We start from the raw sequence: 17,981 nt of genomic DNA, 5'->3' as shown, positions 1-17,981 counted from the left end.
GGTTCCTTATCATCCGTCTCTTGCTTCTGTCCAAGGCCAAATGGTAAGCCTTCACGTCTATCATAATCTATTTGTGATGAAGTACTTTGACATTTGGGAGTATCAGAGAAAGAGAGGTCTCACGTGGAAGCTGGAACTTCCATCTCTGCTTGTGATAATTAGACTTTCTCACAGCATCAGAAGAGACAATGTAGGGAGCCTGAATATTCCACCCAACAGTCATAGGATGTACCCTCTCCTAGAACCCAATAAAGCTCAGTGAATAACTGGCTTTCTAAATTCACCTGCTGTCATAGCCAGCACCATCCCTTTTACCTATTGCAATCGTGGCAGTGGGCCAGTCAAAACAGTAGGTTTTAATAATACATCCCAATTTCCATAGGAAATCACACATACCAAGAACTAGGTAAATCTCGACCTCAATTAAAAAAAAATAGATAATAGCACTGCGATGTTAGAAATGATAGAACGATGTAACACATATTTTAAACTCAGTAACCATAATATATCAACAAGCATTTAAAACATTAAAAACACACAGAAAGTCACAGCAAAGAAATAGAAATACTTCAAAATAAAAAAGAAGAACAAGAACAAGATACAGATTTTAGAACTGAAAAAAAAAAAGCCGGAAGTGTTGCTGTAGCTCAAGTGGTAGAGCACTAGCCTTGAGCTGAGGGACGCACCCAGGCCCAGAGTTCAGGCCCCATGACAGCTGAAAAAAAAACAAAAACAAAAAAACCCCAAAACCCAGTATTTTCACAAACAACAACAACAACAACAAAAAACAGAGGAGAAAGAACTGAAAAACCAAAAACAACAAAAATAATGGCAAAGGTAGTACAAACATATTTATAATTATTATAAATATAATTATATTAATTATAAGCAATAATTTATAATCACTATAATTAAATTAAATATAAATGGTGTTACTCCATCAGTTAAAAATAGATACTAAACTGGGGACTGGTAGCTCATTCCTGTAATCCTAGCCACTGAGGAAGCTTAGATCTGAGGATCATGATTCAAAACCTGCTTAGCTCCAACTAACTACTAAAATACCAGAAATGTAACTATGGCTCAAAGTGGTAGAGTACTAGCCTTGAGCACAAAAGCTCAGGAACAGTGCTCAGGCCCCAGGATTGGCACAAACAAAACAAAAAATATTGATCCAGTGCTAGTGTCTCACATCTGTAATTATAACTATTTAGGAGGCTGAGACCCAAAAGATCATGGGTTGAGGCCAGTTTGGGCATAAAAGTTCTCAAGACTCTTTCTCCAAAATAACCAGAAAAAAGCCCTGCAGGAGCCACTAGTGGCTAATGTGGTAGAGTGCCAACTAAGCAAACACAAGATTCTATGTTCAAACTTCAGTATCAACAACAACAATAACAGCAAAAATGCTGACAGAATGTATTAAAATATTCTGTAAGAAACTTGTATAAATATAATAATATAGGTTTGTTTTAAGGAAAAGACTATTATGTAAACATTAATCAAACAAAAACAGGAATCACGACGTTTATATCGGATAAATTTCAGTACAAAGAAAAATTACCAGAGACAGGAGAGCGAATCCCATAAAAATAAAGGGCAAAATCAGCCAAGAAGACATGAGAATTCTAAATACATATGTACCCAATATACCACAAAATATGTGAAGAACTGAAGGGAGAAATAGAGAAATCCACTAATGTACTTGGAGACTTCAATACACTTCTGTCAAGAACTGATAAAACAGCTGGACATAAATTCAGCAAGGTCCAGAAGAATTTAGCACATTATCAACCAACATTTCTAGAAAACTGCCCACAACAAAAGCAGAATCGATATTCTTTTTTAAAAAATTTGTTTTTTAAATCTTTTATTTATTTATTTTTTAAATTTTATTTTATTTTATTTGAGAACATACTGTACAGAGGGGTTACAATTACATGGGCAGGATTAAATCTTTTATTTTTTTATCAGTTGTGGGACTGAACTCTGGGCTTAGGCACTGTCCCTGAGCTCTTCAGCACAAGGCGAGCGCTCTACCATGTGAGCCATACAGTGCCACTTCCGGTTTTCTAGTGGTTTATTGGAGATAAGAATCTCACCGACTTTCCTGCCCGGGCTGGCTTTGAACCTCGATCCTCAGATCTCAGCCTCCTGAGTAGCTAGGATTACAGGCGTGAGCCACTGGTGCCCAGCAGAATCGATATTCTTTTCAACCACTCACTGAACATATGGTAAGGTAGACTATATTCAGTATCACAAAACAACCTACAACAAGTAGTAAGTAATTGAAATAATTCAAAATGTGTTTTTTGATTACAGTGGAAACAAAACAGAAATCAATAAAATAAAACAGCAGGAAAAATTACCAAATATTTGGGAACCACACAATATGTTTGAAAGGTATCTATTAGCCAAAAAAGGAGTATACTAGACAATATCCAATTAGTCAAAAGGGGAATACACTAGTTTTAATATTCAGAACTCAATATAATCAATAATATTAAAAGATTAAAGAAGAAAAGTCACATAATTATATTGATATAGGAAAATGCACTTGGCAAAATTCAGTATTCACCATGATCAAATTTCTTAGGCAATTAAAAATACAAGGGAACTTCCTCCACTTACTGAAGAATATCTACAAAATTTTTGTAGCTAACAGACTGAATGCTTCCTTTAAGATCAGGAACAAGACAAAAAGTCCAAACCTTCTCCTTCATCACCTCTGCTCATCATGGTACTAGAAGTTTTGGATAGCACAGTAATCTAAGAAAAAAAGCTTGCAGATCAGAAAGAAAAAAAAATGCTCCTACTTTCATACAATCTGTTCATCCTAAGTAATGCTTAGGATATCTAAAGTGATCTATGAAAACAAGCAAACTAAACTAATAAGTAAACTTAGGAACTTACAAGATAAAAGCCCATCATACAAGAGATAATGAGAAATACATAGACACCAAAATTAAAACTATTATACCAACTATAACTATCAAAAGGAATTAAATACTTAGTGCAAATCTAATAAAAGGTATATGGAACTTTTATGTTGATTATACAAAACACAAATGAACTGGGAAGTAGTATCTCAGGCCTCCAATCCTGGCTGTTCAGGAGGTTGAGATCTCAGGGTTGTGATTTGAAGCCAGGCCAGCAGAAATGTCGGTCAGACTCTTGCCTCCAACTAACCAGCAAAAACCTTGCAGTGGAGGTGTGGCTTAAGTAGTAGAGCAACTTGAATGAGAAAGCTAAGGGACAGCACACAGGCCTTGAGTTCAAGCCCCAGTACTAGATTCATTTCTGGATATTATTCCAGAAATGAAAATTTACCTTTCCATAAAACCTGTACTTATGTACTATGCAGAGTAGCTTTATATGTAATTACCCTGAAGCACATACAACTCAGCTCTTCTTTGATAGGTAAATGGTTAAAGGAACTTGTACTTCACACCATAGAATTCTGTTCAGCAATAAAAAGGAATGAAATATTGACAAATGCAACAACTTGAATGAATCTTTAGAGAATTGCACTGAGTTAAAAAAAAGTCAATCCTAGCATCCCACACACTGTATGATTTCATTTATATATTTCTCTATGTGTGTGTGTGTGTGTGTGTGTGTGTGTGTGTGTGTGTGTGTGTGTGTAGGTCCTGGGCGCTGTTGGCACTCTATCACTTAAATCACAGCTACACTTCTGGCTTTTTGGTGGTTAATTAGCGATAAGAGTCAAACAGATTTTCCTGTGATCCTCAGATCTCAGCCTCCTGAATAGCTAGGATTATAAGACCAGACACCAGCGTTCAACTTAATATTCTCTTTTGTTAAGACAAAGTCTCACTGTGTAGCTCAGGCTGACCTTGAATTCTCACTCCTGCTGCCTCCACCTCTGAATGCTAGGATTAGAGGTGTACAGGTGTGAATAACCACGCTAGGCGTGGGATATTTTTCCTTTTTTTTTTTTTTTTTTTGCCAGTCATGGGGCTTGAACTCAGGGTCTAGGCACTGTCCCTGAGCTTCTTTTGCTCACTTTACCACTTGAGCCATAATGCCACTTCCAGTTTTTCTATTTATGTGGTACTAAGGAATTGAACTCAGGGCTTCATGCATGCTAGGCAAGCACTCTACCACTAAGCCACATTCTTAGCCTTTCCCTCCCTCCCTTCCTCCCTTCCTCCCTTCCTCCCTTTCTCTCCTTTCTCTCCTTTCTTTCTTTCTTTCTTTCTTTCTTTCTTTCTTTCTTTCTTTCTTTCTTTCTTTCTTTCTTTCTTTCTTTCTTTCTTCTTCTCTTTCTTTCTTTCTTTCTTTCTTTCTTTCTTTCTTTCTTTCTTTCTTTCTTTCTTTCTTTCTTCCTTCCTTCCTTCCTTCCTTCCTTCCTTTCGTACACTTGCTGGGATTTAAACTCAGGATTTCTCACTCTCCCTTGGCTTATTTGCTCAAGGCTGGTGCTCTACTACTTGAGCCACACATCTACTTCCAGCTTTTTGCTGGTTAATTGAAGATAAGAGTATGTGAAACTCTTTTCTGCTCCCAATGACTTTGAACTGCAATTCTTAGATTTCAGCTTCCTGAGTCTCGGATTACAGGTGTGAGCCACCAACACTTGGCTGGCCTGTGATACTCTTAAAACAGCAAAATTACAGAAATGGTGAGCAGATATGAGGTTGCCTGGAGCTAAAAAGTGGTTGAGGTGGGAGAAATATGCATGCACTTTAAAGATGGGGAGCCCTTTGGTAAAAATGCTGTCTCTTGCCAATATCCTGGATGTGATACTTATTACAGTTTGTGATGTGTTGCCATGGACAGAAAGCAGTGACATGTGCTTTCTAGCACTTCACACAACTGTACATGTGTCTATGTTACCCGACATTGAGAAAAAAAGAACTCAAGAACCAAAAAGTTCTCTTTCTCCTAGTTCCAACCCACCTTTCCACAAAGAACTTTCATGCTTCCACAACTAGGAAGGAGGATGCAGGCTAAGAAGAGTGGACAAACAAAAACAATGCATTTCCTTTGCTGGGCACCAGTGGCTCATACCTGTCATCCTAGCTACTCAGTAGGCTGAGATCTGAGGATTGTGGTTTGAAGCCTGCTTGGGCAGGAAAGTCTATAAGACCTTTATCTCCAATTACCCACCAAAAAGCCAGAAGTGGACCTGTGGCTCAAGTGGTAAGAGTGTTTGCCTTGAGCAAAGAAGCTTAAGAACAGCGTCCAGGCCCTGAGTTTGAGTCCTAGGACCAGTACACGCACCCCCCCCCCCCCCCCACACACACACACACAAATCCATTCCCCAGGTGCCTTGTACTCCAAATACTATTGTGCTACCTAATGTGAAATGAGGGCTAGAGACTGAGTGACTCGGGAAAATGTGAAGAAAGGTGTGTGGTGTATGCATGCATAGCATGTGACAAGTGAAAGATGGGAGAAGCAAAAGTTGCTCCTGGAATTAATAAGGTTAATGAAGATTAGGGTTGCATAAGGAAATAAAGGCCATGTAGCTTGTGGCCTGGGGATCACTGCCTCCGCCCACATGAGCAGTGTTTATCGAGCAGATGCCAATGTCCAAATTCATTGGATTTTTTTCCAGAGAGGTTGTGGCACTGGGGCTGTGTCCACAGAGCATTTTTCTAAATCTAATAAGACCTGTCATTTAGTGAAGACCCTCGGAATGCCAGGCATCCATCTGCTTAGCAGCCATGCCCTGATTCGACCCACAGGACAGCTCACCATTTCCATTCCACAGACCAGGTAGGCTGGGCTGCAGGAGACACAACAGAGGCAGGCCTCACCCAAGCCCCTGGCCCTGGCCCTGTCTGGATGCCCTCATTCATAAAGACCATCATGCCTTTACTATTCGGGAAGATGTGGCCCCAGGCCCTCCCCAGAGAAAGAAAATCACATTCTGCCTCAAGATCGAGAACATAGGAGGTATTGCTGGGCCAATTCAATCAGAGAGGCTGTTACTGCTAATGTGTAATTGGTTTTCAAATCAGCAGACTTGCCTAGCTCTGGATGACAATGTTTAAACAGCAAGATGCTTCCCCCTCCCCACTCAGTCCTGAGTGGCTCTTGTGAAAGCATGACCATGGCCTTCTGCAGCTGCAGCCTCCTTCTGTCAGTTCCCTCCTCGGAAGCAGCAGCTCAGCTCTAATTGGCTGCTGGAGACACATATTTTACAGGACTATGCAAACAGAGAGCATCTGCCTGTGAGGTCTGTCCAAGGATTGCCATGCAGTGTCCAGGAAAGCCATGGGCTGGGAGGGGGGAAGACTCTCCAAGCTGGCCATCCTTTTCCTACAAATTGACAAGTACTGTAGTCTTCCAGACTCAGGGCCGAACGTCTAATTAAATTTCCAGACCAAGATAACGGGGTTAGCTTCTCCTGGGTTCAGGAGGCCACAGCTTCAACAGATTGGTGGAGAGGGAGGTCCAGAAAGGATGTGCGCAGCCCCTTCAGACTGCTCAAGATGGTCTTCAGCACTACATTTCACCCACTGGACCCTGCAGATCTCAGGTTGGGAAGCTGGTGCCCCAGGGGTCCCCAGCCACTACCTCTCAGGATGGGGAACAATTCAATCCATGGGAGATGTGGCCACCTCTACTGTTCAGAGGAGATGAACGCTCCTTGTAGGAGAAACCACCTCATAAGGGACTGGAAACACCTAGAACAACACTGTGTTTTTGCCCTCAGTGTGACTGAGTCCCCAGTGAGCTGCACATGAAGTCAGAAGGGTGTTTTAAAAATAGCTTTGTCTGTCCACTTTTGTCCCTCTAGGACATCACCAGGGCTCAGAAATGCTTAGTGTTTAATGGGCGCTTGGGATGATGCTTATTGGCCCAGCCCACCTTATTTGCAGTCAGAGCTGAGTCACACTAACCTCAGCTCACCTGGTCTGAGCCACAGGTCCCACTTCCTCTTATGCTAGAGCAAGCCAGGAAAGGAGCCTCCATCTTCCCTCAGGACTCAGTCTGGAGGGCTCCTTCGGGTTTAGTTGTCTGTCCTGGCACCATATGCCCCCAGGAGAGTACTTGGTACCTGCTAGAGCTATCTACAGTGAGGAAAACACACACCAGCATGGGTCCAAGGGAGCTCTCGGTCAAGGAGGGGAATGTGAGAAAAGCCATCTTTTCTACCAAAGTGGGTTGCTTAAAAGTTCCTGTTTTGGCTCTTGCTGATTATTCTGCTAAGACATTATCAGCAAGTAAAGTTGCAGAGGGTGGGAGTGATTAAGATATCCTACCCTCTTCAGCCTAGCCAGTTGTAAGGTGATTGAGAACCTGAACTCAGCCCATGTGAGCAGAGGGGCGGGGCCTGCTGTACTAGGGATAAAAAGAGAGCAGCCTGTCTGCTCTCTGTGCTTGCTTGCTTGCCAGATTTTGGGCTGGTGGTGCACCCTCCTGCAGAAGTAAACTTTGCCTTGCTACCTTCCTTTTTAAATTGGCGTCCTTATTCTCATGTGACACCCCAACATCCCAAGCTGTTTCTATCAGGGAGAATATGAATGGGTGTTTGCAAATGGCCACCTATAGCTCCCCAGGTGCTAGGATACCTGGAAATCTCAAGATCCCTCTGTACTCCAAGCCCTACCCAACATTGTCAGGATAGGAGTTCAAGCTGGACAGCCTGGAGCAGACCTGGCTGAAGACTGGTAGAAGACTAGAATAGCTACTTGCAAAGAGAGAGAATAGATGAGATGAAGGTCTGAAGCAGACAAACTCCTGGCCCTCCAGTTCTCAGTTAACTATAGGGGAGTCACATTTTGTCTAAAAAGTCTCCAAGTCCAGCCCTCTATGCCAGGGTGAGAGGAGCTGTTCTGTTTAGACCTCCTGCTGGACAGTGCCTACCTAGCCCTGCCCCTGCCCAAGGAGGGAGACAGAAGCTCAGGCCTCCAGCAGAGAGAGCTGGGACTATGATGCCCTGAAATAGCTCAGTGGTGTTAATTAACACGGCTGTTGTCCAGAAAGAAACCCAGGACAGGAAAGAACAATTATCCAGACATTAAGAGCATGTCTGGCAGTGATACCCTACCTCCATGTGTCTCCGAAGTGCACTGTGCCCACATCTCCACCTGAGCCACACCCTTAGCTCTTTCTTTATTGGATTATATGAAAAAAACTTTTTTTATGATTTTTATTAGCGTACATTATTTGTACCAGGGGGAGGTTTGTTATGACAATTCCACACATGCAAACAATGTATCCAGATCAAGCTCACCTCTCCATTTCTCTCCTTATCTCCTTTCTTAAAGCAATTTCAACAGATTTCATTGTAGTATTCTAATATATGCAAATAAACAACCTGGACCATGTTTATCCTCATTTACCCTCTTTGCTCCCCTCCCTCCTCTTCTCCAAACTGAGCCTGTTTTACTTTCCTTTTGTTGTTATTGTTAAGGTAGCATTCAGTCTTATACCTAGGTCAGCCTAGGTTACGATCCTCCTATTTGTGCTTCGCTGTGTCACTGGGGATGACAGGCATGTGCTGCTACACCTAGACCCAGTGCTGCTCCTGTGCTTCCTCCCCTCAAATCAATGACTCAGCCCCCTGCTTTCCTGTGCTCCATGGGCTGCTGTTTCTCACTCTCCTTTGCATCTCTCTCTGTCTGACCTCTAGGACCCTGTTCTACTACTTCTAGATGATGTCATCCAGGCCCAGGACTAAATATCATTTAGGTGCTGTAGCTCTCAAATTTATATCTCTCCAGTGACCTCTCCCTGGAGCTCCAGACACATAGATCTAACCTGACATCTCCACTTAGATGACTCAAAGCACCTCAAATCAAACATGCTCTGACAGGTCTTTCACTCCCACCCCTCTCCACCTTGTTTTCTTTTCAGTAAATGGTGTACCATAATGAGTGACCCAAAGAAAAAAAGGCCCAGGGAGATCCCTCTCACTTCCCTTTTCCTCCCTGATGCCTCTGCTTTGAGGCCTACATATATCTTTCCAAATGTGCGTGTGTGTGTGTGTGTGTGTGTGTGTACGTGCACGCGCGCGTGCACGCACGCTCACATCAATCTTGGAGCTAGGTCTCAAGACCTGAGCACTGTCCCTGAGCTTCTGTTTTGCTCAAGGCTAATGCTCTACCACTTGAGCCACAGCTCTATTTACAGGTTTTTTTTGGTAGTTAATTGGAGATAAAAGTCTCATGGACTTTCCTGCCAGGGCTGGCTTTGAACCACAGTCCTCAGATCTCAGCCTCTTGAGTAGCTAGGACTACAGGCCTGAGCCACCAGCTCTCACCTCATCTTTCCATCTTGACTTGCAGTCCCACCCACCCTGCCCTAGTCCTTCATTCAGAACTGAACTCATTTCTGAACCTGTCTTCCTATTTCCTGTCAGCAGGCAGCAGGCAGCAGCTGCTCTTGGGAGCAGCCCTCCTCCCAAGGGACTGGATTCCTTCTGTGCTCACGACAATCAGTGGTGCTAATTGGATTAATTGGTTTGTCCAGGGGGAGGAATGTGTGTTCCCTTCTTTCTGCTGAACTTCCCTAGGACAGCGTACTTTCATTCAGAAAGCCAGACCAAGTGCCATTAACAAATTAATTCTGATTAACACAGCCCAAGCACTCAGACCTCAGGGCAATTCCCGACAGTCGACTCAGGCCTGGTCTGCTAATAAAGTGGAAACTGTGCTGGAAGCTGAGGTGATTATTTTGATGCCTGTCTTCATCCCTTGAGGGTAGAAGAGTGGGATGTGATTTCACCACAGTCTCCTGGGGGAATTAACTCACTTTCAAATAATAAATTATTAATGTGCCAAAGTGGTTGTCCGTCCTTGAGAACAGATTTGCCTTGTACCTCCCTGTGGCCCCTCTATTTAGGATCAAGCATTCAGCAGGTCCCAATAATTGGATGAAAGAATAATAATTGGCAAGTGGGGGGAAAGTCAGGGACCTGCTATTTCATTCTTTTATTTTTATTTTTTGTGCCAGCTTGAACTCGGGGGTCTAGGTGCTATCCCTTGGCTCTTTTCTTTTCTTTCTTTCTTCTTTTCTCCTTCCTTCCTTCCTTCCTTCCTTCCTTCCTTCCTTCCTTCCTTCCTTCCTTCCTTCCTTCCTTTCATTCTTTCTTTCCCTCCCTCCCTCCCTCTCTCTTTTTCTCTCTCTCTCTTTCTCTCTTTCATTCTTTCTTTTTTGTCAAGGCTATTGCCTTAGAACTTGAGCCACTGGGGCTGGGAAGGTGGCTCATTGGTAGAGCGCTTGCCTTGCAAGCATGAGGCCCTGGGTTCGATTCCTCAGCACCACATAAGCAAAAGGAAAAAAAGCCAGAAGTGGCGCTGTGGCTCAAGTGGTAGAGCGCTAGCCTTGAGCTGAAGAGCTGAGGGACAGCGCCCAGGCCCAGAGTTCAGGCCACACGACCGGACCCTCCTCCGCATCCCCCCCCCCCCCAAAAAAAAGAACTGGAGCCACTGCTTTATTAGCAATTAATTGTAGACAAGAGTTTCATGGACTTTCCTGCCCAGGCTGGCTTTGAACTGTGATCCTCAGGTCTCAGCCTCCTGATAGCTAGGATTATAAGCATTACAGAGCCTGACTTCAATCTCTCATATGAATAAATGTAACTGGGCTGCGGCCATTGTAGCCACAGCCAAGGCAAAGTTGAACCAAACAGGGCTCTGTCCTCTTTAGATCTTATAGATTATGGGCGGGGCAGAGGAGCAGCACTAACCCAATGGGTACACATCTTCCCACAGAGAGCTAGCCAATAACTCAAGATAAGGAAAAGGGCCAGGGCAACAGAGTGAAATGTGGGTAAAGGATTTCCCAGAGAGGAGCTTAGGTTTACTTGAACTGAGCTCTGCTGAATGGGTAAAGAACCTTCTAGAGAGAGGGGTCAGAAAATGAGTGTGTCTGTTATCAAAGAGCCAGGCTCCATACACCTACTCAACTCAGTCATCTTTGCCAACAAGCTGCTTTTCTTGTGGTCTCCAGGACCCACAGGTCACTGCTGAGTAGGAGACTTTGCCTATACTGTCTGACTAACCGGAGGAACTGCCTACATCCATCCCTTCACTTCCTCTGACTGTTGGCTCACGGCTTTCAAATTATTATTTTTTGTGCCAGTCCTGGGACTTGAACTCAGGTTCTTGGTGTTATCCCTGAGTTTTTTTTTTTTTTTTTTTTTTTTTTTTTTGCTCAAGGATAGCATTTTTTTGGTGGTTAATTGGAGATAAGAGTCTCAAGGACTTTCTAGCTCGTGCTGGCTTTAAACTGGGATCCTCAGATATCAGCCTCCTAAGTAGCTAAGATGACAGGCACCTGTCATCCAAGCTAAGAGATGCTGGCAACCTTAATTGAAAGGGTTATTTTCTCTCTCTGGTGACCAGGACAGTGATTATTATGTTGTCCCATTTGCTTGTATAGGTAAACATGATTCCCAGGTATTGGGCCTCTTCTACCATGCTTAGAGCCTTATCACTGCTCAGGAGCAGAATCTCATCCTTTCTGTCTAACATCCCAAGCATGGTCCAAAGTCCTCAATTACATACATGCAGGGAGTCTGGATAAATTGGCTGGCCCTATAAAATCCGCAGAGCTGATGACAACTCCTAGAAATCCCACTTCGCATTCAAGATGAGAAGTGAGGATGCCACCCAGTTCTAGTTGAAATGTAGTTTCCAGGAAATGACTAAAAATGTTATTGTTGTTGGACACCTGTGGCTCACACTTGTAATCCTAACTTATCAGGAGGCTGAGATCTGAGCATTATGGTTTGAAGCCATCCAAAAAAAAAAAAAAAAAAAGCCAAAAGTAAAGCTGTGGCACAAGTGGTAAGGGATTAACCTTGAGCCAAAAAGTTTAGGGATAGCACTCAAGTCCTTAGTTCAAGCCCCAGGACTTGCACACACATACAAGCTATTATTGGCTTCTTTGGGGAATTCAGACAATCTTTCATAAGAACAGTGGCCAGCCAGAGGGATGAGGGTCAGCCTGAACATGAAAACCTGAACCAAGAAAACAAGTGGAAAGAGATGACCAACTATCCTCCCAGTGGTGGACTCCATCCTGCTCCCTCCACCACCTACTGCTCCCCAAGCAACTCAGATGAGCACCAGCCAGGCCACCAGTGCAACACAGCTGCTGACTACAGCCAACCTTCCTGTCATTTACTTCCTGCCAGCCCCATTCCCAGGGGTCCCACAATTCCACTGCTCTTCAGTCTCACCCAAAAAGCTAGAAAATCATCCAGCAGAGCATGAGGTACAATAGGGGCCTTCAGTTTTCAAGAGCCCTCTGATCTGCCCTGAGTCCAAGGGTGCTCTGAGCTCCCCATGCTGTGGCTAATGAGGATGAGGCTGTGGTGCCCACGCCTGAAGGAGGGGAAGCCAATGGCATGAGGATGAGATGAGCATGGACACTGCAGCTAACCTTTCACGAGGACTGTCCTGGCCTCGGCCCACTCGCTCCTCCCGTCTGATGTCAGCAGGCCGATTGGAGGCAAGCGTTCATCCTCGTTGGAAGCCATTTTGACTATCTTTCTCAACTGAGTGAACAGATCCCCCTCACTGAGACGGCGGAAATTAATGACAACATCCAAGACAAAGAACTGTGGGGGAAACAGGTCAAATAGGTCACTCGTGGCAGCCATCCCAAGGAGCCAGGCCTTCACAGATGAGCTCAGGCCCACGGTTCCCAGGGAATTTGGTAGATTCTGATTCACCCCAGTTTGGGGAGCAACCCGAGGCTGTTAACTATGCTGGACCCAAGTTGCCCCTCCCCAGTCAAAGAAAGCCAGATAATTAAGCCAAAAGAAAGCTTGCTCTTTTAGTTCCTAGTTCATGCAAAACGATTCATGTTTGCAGAAACCGTGAGTATAAATTGGTGCAACCATTGTTGGAAAATGGTTTCTATCAAATGTACCTATGAATCATCAATTTCAGTTATACATGCATAGTTTAGCCTAAGGCTTAGAGAAACACACCTATGCTCATGGGAAGACTTCCAAAAGAACACAGCTAAATAAAATAAAGTATGTTTATCCAGTGCAGAATGAACTAGAATGAACTAGCTCTGTAAAACTATATGGAACCTGGTGGCTCACATCTATCATTCTAGCTACTCAGGAGGCTGAGATCTGAGGATCATAGCCCAAACCCAGCCTGGGGTGAAAAGTCTGTGAGGCTCTTATCTCCAATTAATTGGCAAAAAGCCAGAAGTAGAGCTGTGGCTAAAAGTTAAGGTATAGCACCCAGACTCTGAATTCAAGCCTCAATACTGACATTAAAAAAAAAAAAAGAATTATGGGATAGCCCTCAAACACACTAGGGAATGGGGGTAAAAACCAACCAGCAGTTAAGGTGTGTAAAAGATTAAAACCAAAACACAAAACACACTGCATTCATGTGCACATACGCACATGTGCTTCCTATGTAAGCCCTGTGGTGTTGTCATTCTGAGGCTTTGAGAGCTAGAACTTTGTGTTTTGTAAAGGGTGGTGTGTGTGTGTGTGTGTGTGTGTGTGCTGGTTTTATTATGGCTTGAACTCAGGACCTTAGCTTTTTTGCTCAAGGCTGGCTCTCTAATATATAAGCCATAATGCCACTTCCAGCTTTTTGCTGGTTCATTGGAAATAAGTCTCTCAGACTTTCTTGCCCAGGCTGGCTTCAAACTACACTCCTCAGATCTCAGCCTCCTGAGTAGCTAGGATGACAGGCCTGAGCCATGGTCACCCAGCTAAGGGTGTCTTTCTTGACACAGGCTGAAGTATCCTTTTCAGTTGATTAATGTGAGTATCTGACCATCCTGCACAGTGTCCCTGTGGCCCGGTCTAGGGCAGAAGTCCCAAGACTGTTTCTGGAAGATGGGGCTACTGTGCTATGCAAGCAGGTAATGGAGAAAAGTTGGGTCTGAGTGTTGAAGGAAGATGGAGAAAAGATTTTCATTGTGTGGCTGGCTGACCAGATGACAGATGACAGATTTTCCCCTGAATTTCCAATTTTCTAAAAAAATGAGATAAGAATATTTAATTGCATGTATATTTCCTGTGCATTCAGGAACAGGTTGTGATTTTTTTAAATATTAGACAATTTTTGGGTCATTAATCTAAACAGCTTGTCTTTAACTGCTATGTTGAAGGACCATGCTGAATTTTTGTGTGTGTGTTTGTGTGTATGTAAACAAAATATATAGGAAGTTTTTTGTTTCGGAGATTTTGCTTGTTTAGAAGTGTTGGGCAACGGACCCAGAGCCTTGCATAGGTAGGCAAATGACCCTTGTTTTAGTTTTTGTTGTTATTTTTTTGAGACAGGGTCACTAGTCAGCTCAGGCTGGCCTTGAACTTACTAGGTAGCCAGGCCAGCCTCAAACTTTAGGTCCTCCTGCCTCTGCCATAGATAGACAAATGCAACAGGTTTGCAAAACTTCTTGAAAGGAAAAAAAAATATCACTACCAACAACTTCCAGATGAGAAAACTAAGACAAATTTTGATTTCTTTTCATTAAAAGTTTCTGTAGTGAGGGTTCCTTAACAGAATATTGGAATCTGAATACTGAAGGTTCACAGGTCATAGGCTAACACTCAGCTCATGGAAATGTAAAATCAACTTGTTAGAGACTTCGACTCTTTAGGACCTGTTGGCCTACATGATCAAAATTTTATAATTATTGACGTGCATGCTTTTTCTTTACCCCAACTCATTCCTTACAGGTAAGCTTGATTTCTTTCAGTATTGGGTTACTGGTTCCACAAAAGCCAGAGAAACAACTTTGTAGTAATCAGAATGTTACCCAACTGTATATTGTTTACTTTATTGTAAATAATGGTGAACAGTGGTCCATAAATCATTTTATATTCCTTTGAAAAAAAGATGAGATGAGCCCAACAAGAGAACATTATGGGACAAGTATGGGGGAGGAGAGGTATCTTTGGGATTATAGTGAAACTCAGGTTTTAGCAAGCAAAACAAAACCAATATTTGTCTGATGAGACACTTTTGTGAAGTCTCAATGTGTAGAATATATAGTGGGTGAGCTCTCAGGAGGGCTCAGGAGCTCCCATGTTCAGCCTGTTCCCCCATCTTGGATCCTCACTAGCCCTATGGAACCATGGCCGAAGACCTGAGTTACCGAGCATAGAGCATGGCCTGGGGACACTGCTCATTCTTGGGAAAACCACGTAATTTGCCTGAGCCTCACTCCCTCATCTGTCATCAGGTGAGGTATCAAAGCCTCTCTTCAGGGCTATTGGTGAAGATTAAATAAGTATAATCCCAGGCCCATAGTCTGGTACAGGAGAAGTCTGGGGGTTGTTGTTTTTGATGTTGGTTTGGGAACGTGAACTCAGGGTGTGGGCACTGTCCCTGAGCTTTTTTTGCTCAAGGCTGGCACTCTACCACTTGAGCCACAACTTCACTTCTGGCTTTTTGGTGGTTAATTGGAGATAGGGGTCTGAATAGGTTTTTCTGCCCAGTTTGGCTTCAAACTGTGATCCTCAGATCTCAGCCTCCTTAGTAGCTAGGATTATAGGTGTGAGCCACCAGTGCACAGCACAGGAGAAGTCTGGTTCTCAGTTCTTGTGAGCACTGTGTGTGGCCTCAGGAAGGCCTTGTCCTGGTGCCTCAGGGCTTCACTGAAAGCTCAGGAAGGGCATTTACCTAATGGAGGTTCTCCCTCTTCTTAAGGCAGCAGTAGAGAAGATGCCACTTTGGGGCTACTATACCTTGGTTCATGTGACTCAAACAAATGGTCTGAGGAAGCAGGTATGGGGAACACATCTACTGCATACCTCACAGGCTCTGGGTCCAAAGGGTCGCAGAGGTGACAAAAGGCTACTTACCTGGTTGCAGCAGGCCACAATGACATGCTCAGGCTCCGGCATGATGCTGCTCTTCTGGGCCACCAGTGTGTCTTGGGTGTGGCCAGGGAGCCGGTAAGAAGAGAATAGGCCATAGTACTGCTTCATACAGAGCGGCTGTCCTGACAGCTGGCCCTTGGCGCAGTCCGAGGGGATTGAGTTGCTAGAAGGAGAGGAAAGCAGATGAGAGGCAGGCAGCCATGAGAGGGATGAAGGGGAAAGGAGGGAACTGGAATTGGTTTGAAGTAACTGTTTGCTTGTTTATGTGCTGTAGATCAAATCCAAGGCCATATGCTTGAACAAGAGTTCTACAGCGGAACTGAATTTCAAATCCCCTATTACAAGTTGATTAAGCAAAATGAGACACTCACACCCAGAACTACATTATCATGACACTTGAAGTAGTGCAATGCCCCATTTCTATGGCTCAGGGAGAGCCTCAGGGTTTTCTCAAACCTCCACTACTCCATCTTCACCCCACATCTTGTCATTTAGCCCCTGTGCCTTTGCTTATGCTATCTTTCTTTGTCATACTTTCCCTTCTACATAACCCCTGCATAGTTCTCAATCTTCGTGGTGTGCGTATGTGCATGGGCATGTGCATGTGTATGCATATTTCTGCAAATGTGCCAGTCCTGGTGCTTGAACTCTGGGCCTGTGCCCTGTTCCTCAGCTCTTCAGCTCAAGGCAAGTGCTCTACCACTTGAACCACAGGGCCACTTCTAGTTTTCTGAGTGGTTTACTGGAGATAAGAGTCTCACGGACTTTCTTGCCCAGGCTGAACTGTGATCCTCAGATCTCAGCCTTCTGAGTACCCAGGATTACAGGTGTGAGCCACCAGCACCCTGCTCTCCCTCAGGATTTTTTGCTCATATCTGGTGCTCTGTCATGCCTCCACGTCCAGCTTTTTGCCAGTTAACTAGAGGTAAGAGTTTCATGGATATATTGACTGGGGCTTGATCTGAACTACATTCCTTAGATCTCAGCCTCCTAAGTAGCTAGGATTATAGTGGGAGCCACTGATATCCAAAGACCCTACTCTTTATCAGCTCTTTTCAAAGCCTCCCTTCTCCTGTCTTTGCATGATTTGTGTCATTCTTACTTCCTTCTATCCATTAATCCACCAATCATTTATCATTCACCTATTCGATCACCATCCATTCATCATGCATCTATCTATGTATCCTCCATCCATCCATCCATCCATTCATCCTCTCATCCTTTCTCTCTTCAGCCAACAGGTTTTTGCTGAGCACCTCCTTAGTGCCAGGTATGGGGTCTGGGGACATATTGGCAAATAAGATATGGTTTCTTACTATGATGAAGTGCAAGTTTTAAGATGTGCTGGTGGGGAGTAGAGAACAAGAAGCAAACTAGTGAGGAGAATTTCAAGTAGAGAGATGAAGTAACAAGTAGGGGTGGGAAGAGGTAGTAATGTGTGTGTGTGTGTGTGTGTGTGTGTGTGTGTGTGTGTATGTGTGTGTGTTCAATTTCATTGAGGTCTGGCTGATTGACCTGAGCCCTAAGGCTAAGAGGCTGACATTGAAATTCAAAGGATGAACTATCCCATGACACTGTCACTCAAGGTCAGGTCATCACACTAAACTTTCAAAATTGAGCCATGACAAAGTGAGTTCCAGAATCTAGTAGCATTTGTAACAATGAGAGGATAATTTTATGTCTGTTGATACCTATAACAAAATTTATGATCTTGCATTTTGTACTTTGATAACATTCTTCTAGAAGTCCATTTTTTCTTGTGCTTTGCAAAAATTTTATAAAATTTCATGGAAAAAAACTTCTTCCCCATCCAGTCCCTGGTGGCTCATGCCTGTAATCTGAACTACACAGGAGGCTGAGATCTGAGGATCTCTGTTCCAAGCCAGCATAGGCAGGAAAGCCTGTGAGACTTTTCTTTCCAATTAACCAACAAAAGGCCAGAAGTGAAGATGTGGTTCAAGTAGTAGAGCACTAGACGAGCAAAAAATCTCAGAGACAGTGCCCAGGCCCTGAGTTTAAGTCCCAAGACTGGCACATACACACACAAAAAGGTCCATTCCTATGATAGTTTGAGAAGCCCCAGTGGATGGGTGAAAGGCAGAAGGCAAAGTGAAGAACAGGCTGAAGAGGTGGGCTGGCCCAGGTCCTGTGCACTCAGTGGCAGTGGTGAGGAGTTAGTGGCTTCGTCTTC

At 43.8% G+C, this 17,981-nt stretch overlaps 1 protein-coding gene across 1 annotated transcript in view; it reads right to left on the bottom strand.

Annotated features, from left to right (window-relative positions):
* The window catches only part of Chat (choline O-acetyltransferase), a 54,405-nt gene that overhangs the window by 25,939 nt on the left and 10,485 nt on the right, over positions 1-17,981 (bottom strand). Inside the window, exons 7-8 of the mRNA XM_042696492.1 lie at positions 15,773-15,953; positions 12,367-12,544 (exon numbers count right to left, since the gene is read on the bottom strand). Of these exons, the coding sequence (XP_042552426.1) occupies positions 12,367-12,544; positions 15,773-15,953 (359 nt within the window). The remainder of the gene's footprint in view (positions 1-12,366; positions 12,545-15,772; positions 15,954-17,981) is intronic.

Source organism: Dipodomys spectabilis, unplaced genomic scaffold, assembly GCF_019054845.1.
Source record: "Dipodomys spectabilis isolate Male_0828 unplaced genomic scaffold, ASM1905484v1 ptg000207l, whole genome shotgun sequence".
Taxonomy (NCBI): domain Eukaryota; kingdom Metazoa; phylum Chordata; class Mammalia; order Rodentia; family Heteromyidae; genus Dipodomys; species Dipodomys spectabilis.
The sequence above is the reverse complement of the archived record's forward strand: the minus strand, read 5'-3'. Positions and strand labels throughout refer to the sequence as shown.